The sequence below is a fragment of the Gambusia affinis genome, linkage group LG11, assembly GCF_019740435.1.
Source record: "Gambusia affinis linkage group LG11, SWU_Gaff_1.0, whole genome shotgun sequence".
NCBI classification, from domain to species: domain Eukaryota; kingdom Metazoa; phylum Chordata; class Actinopteri; order Cyprinodontiformes; family Poeciliidae; genus Gambusia; species Gambusia affinis.
Window position 1 is genome coordinate 4,054,201 of NC_057878.1, and position 1,098 is coordinate 4,055,298.

General features: G+C 41.4%; 1 protein-coding gene across 1 annotated transcript; it reads right to left on the reverse strand.

The window, feature by feature from the left end:
• Positions 1–21: 21 nt before the first annotated feature.
• Positions 22–1,098, reverse strand: LOC122839882 (trace amine-associated receptor 13c-like). The gene is made up of 2 exons (XM_044131889.1): positions 926–1,098; positions 22–835 (listed from the first exon to the last, which is right to left on the reverse strand). Exons 1-2 carry the CDS (start codon positions 1,096–1,098, stop codon positions 22–24), a joined length of 987 nt encoding a protein of 328 aa, XP_043987824.1.

Consider the following 1,098-nt stretch of genomic DNA (forward strand, 5'->3'; position numbering starts at 1 on the left):
CTCATTATGTTTACAGATCATCTACAGTATGTTGGCCTCACGTGAGCCAGGCTGCAGGATCTGTAGAGTAACAATGACTTTAACAGCTTTTCTGAACCAGGGATAGAACAGAGCGTAGATCACTGGATTCAGACAAGAGTTGGAATAGAAGACAAAGCACAAAATCGATGCATATGAGGTACTGGTTAGATTAACATCAACTAAAGAGTAGCAGTAATATGGACAGTAACACATTAGATATACAACAACTAGAACCCCCAGAGTTCTGGCTGCTTTTAACTCTGATCTCTTTGTTCTTGATGCCGCTGAATGAAACGTGGCGACTGTAATGTGAGAGCGCATGGAACGAGCCTGAGACACAGCCACCACAAATACTCTCAAATACAGAACTATGATGATGATTACTGGAAGTATGAAATTAAGAAGAAGGTCAATTACTCCTGCAGCAAAGCTTATATAATGTATACATTCTCCAATGCAGGAATTACTCCTGCCAGGCTGAATCAGTTCATCTTTTGCATAGAAAAAGCTGCAGGAAGAAGCACAGAACCAACACAGACAAACACAATATTTGACTCTGGTCAATGAGATTCTGGTGGGATAATGCAGAGGGTAACAAATGGCTACGTATCGATCCACTGATATCAGAACAATGTTCCAAATTGAAGCAAATATGATTGTACCAATCAAATAACAAAGCAAAACACACATGGCATCTCCAAGAAACCAGCAGAATGTAAATCTGTAGATTTCTAATGGGATCAGAAGCAGACCAACAAAAAAGTCTGAAACACCCAGAGAGAGGAGGAGGATGTTTGTAGGAGTGTGGAGCTGCCTGGAAGGAGACAAAATCACAATTGAACATCAATTATCATGTAAATCTGGCCTAACATTCTTTAAACCTAATCTGCAGGTTGATGTTTGCCTGAAGTGTGAAACTGAGATGATGATGAGGAGGTTGAGCACTACAGTGATCAGTGAGACGAAAGACATTACAGAGTTCAGGAGAACGGCTTCAGACCAGTGAAGTGTGGGCTTCCTGCAGGAGCTGTTGAGGAGAAGTGGGAAACAGAGATCACTTCTGTCTTGGATCTCCAT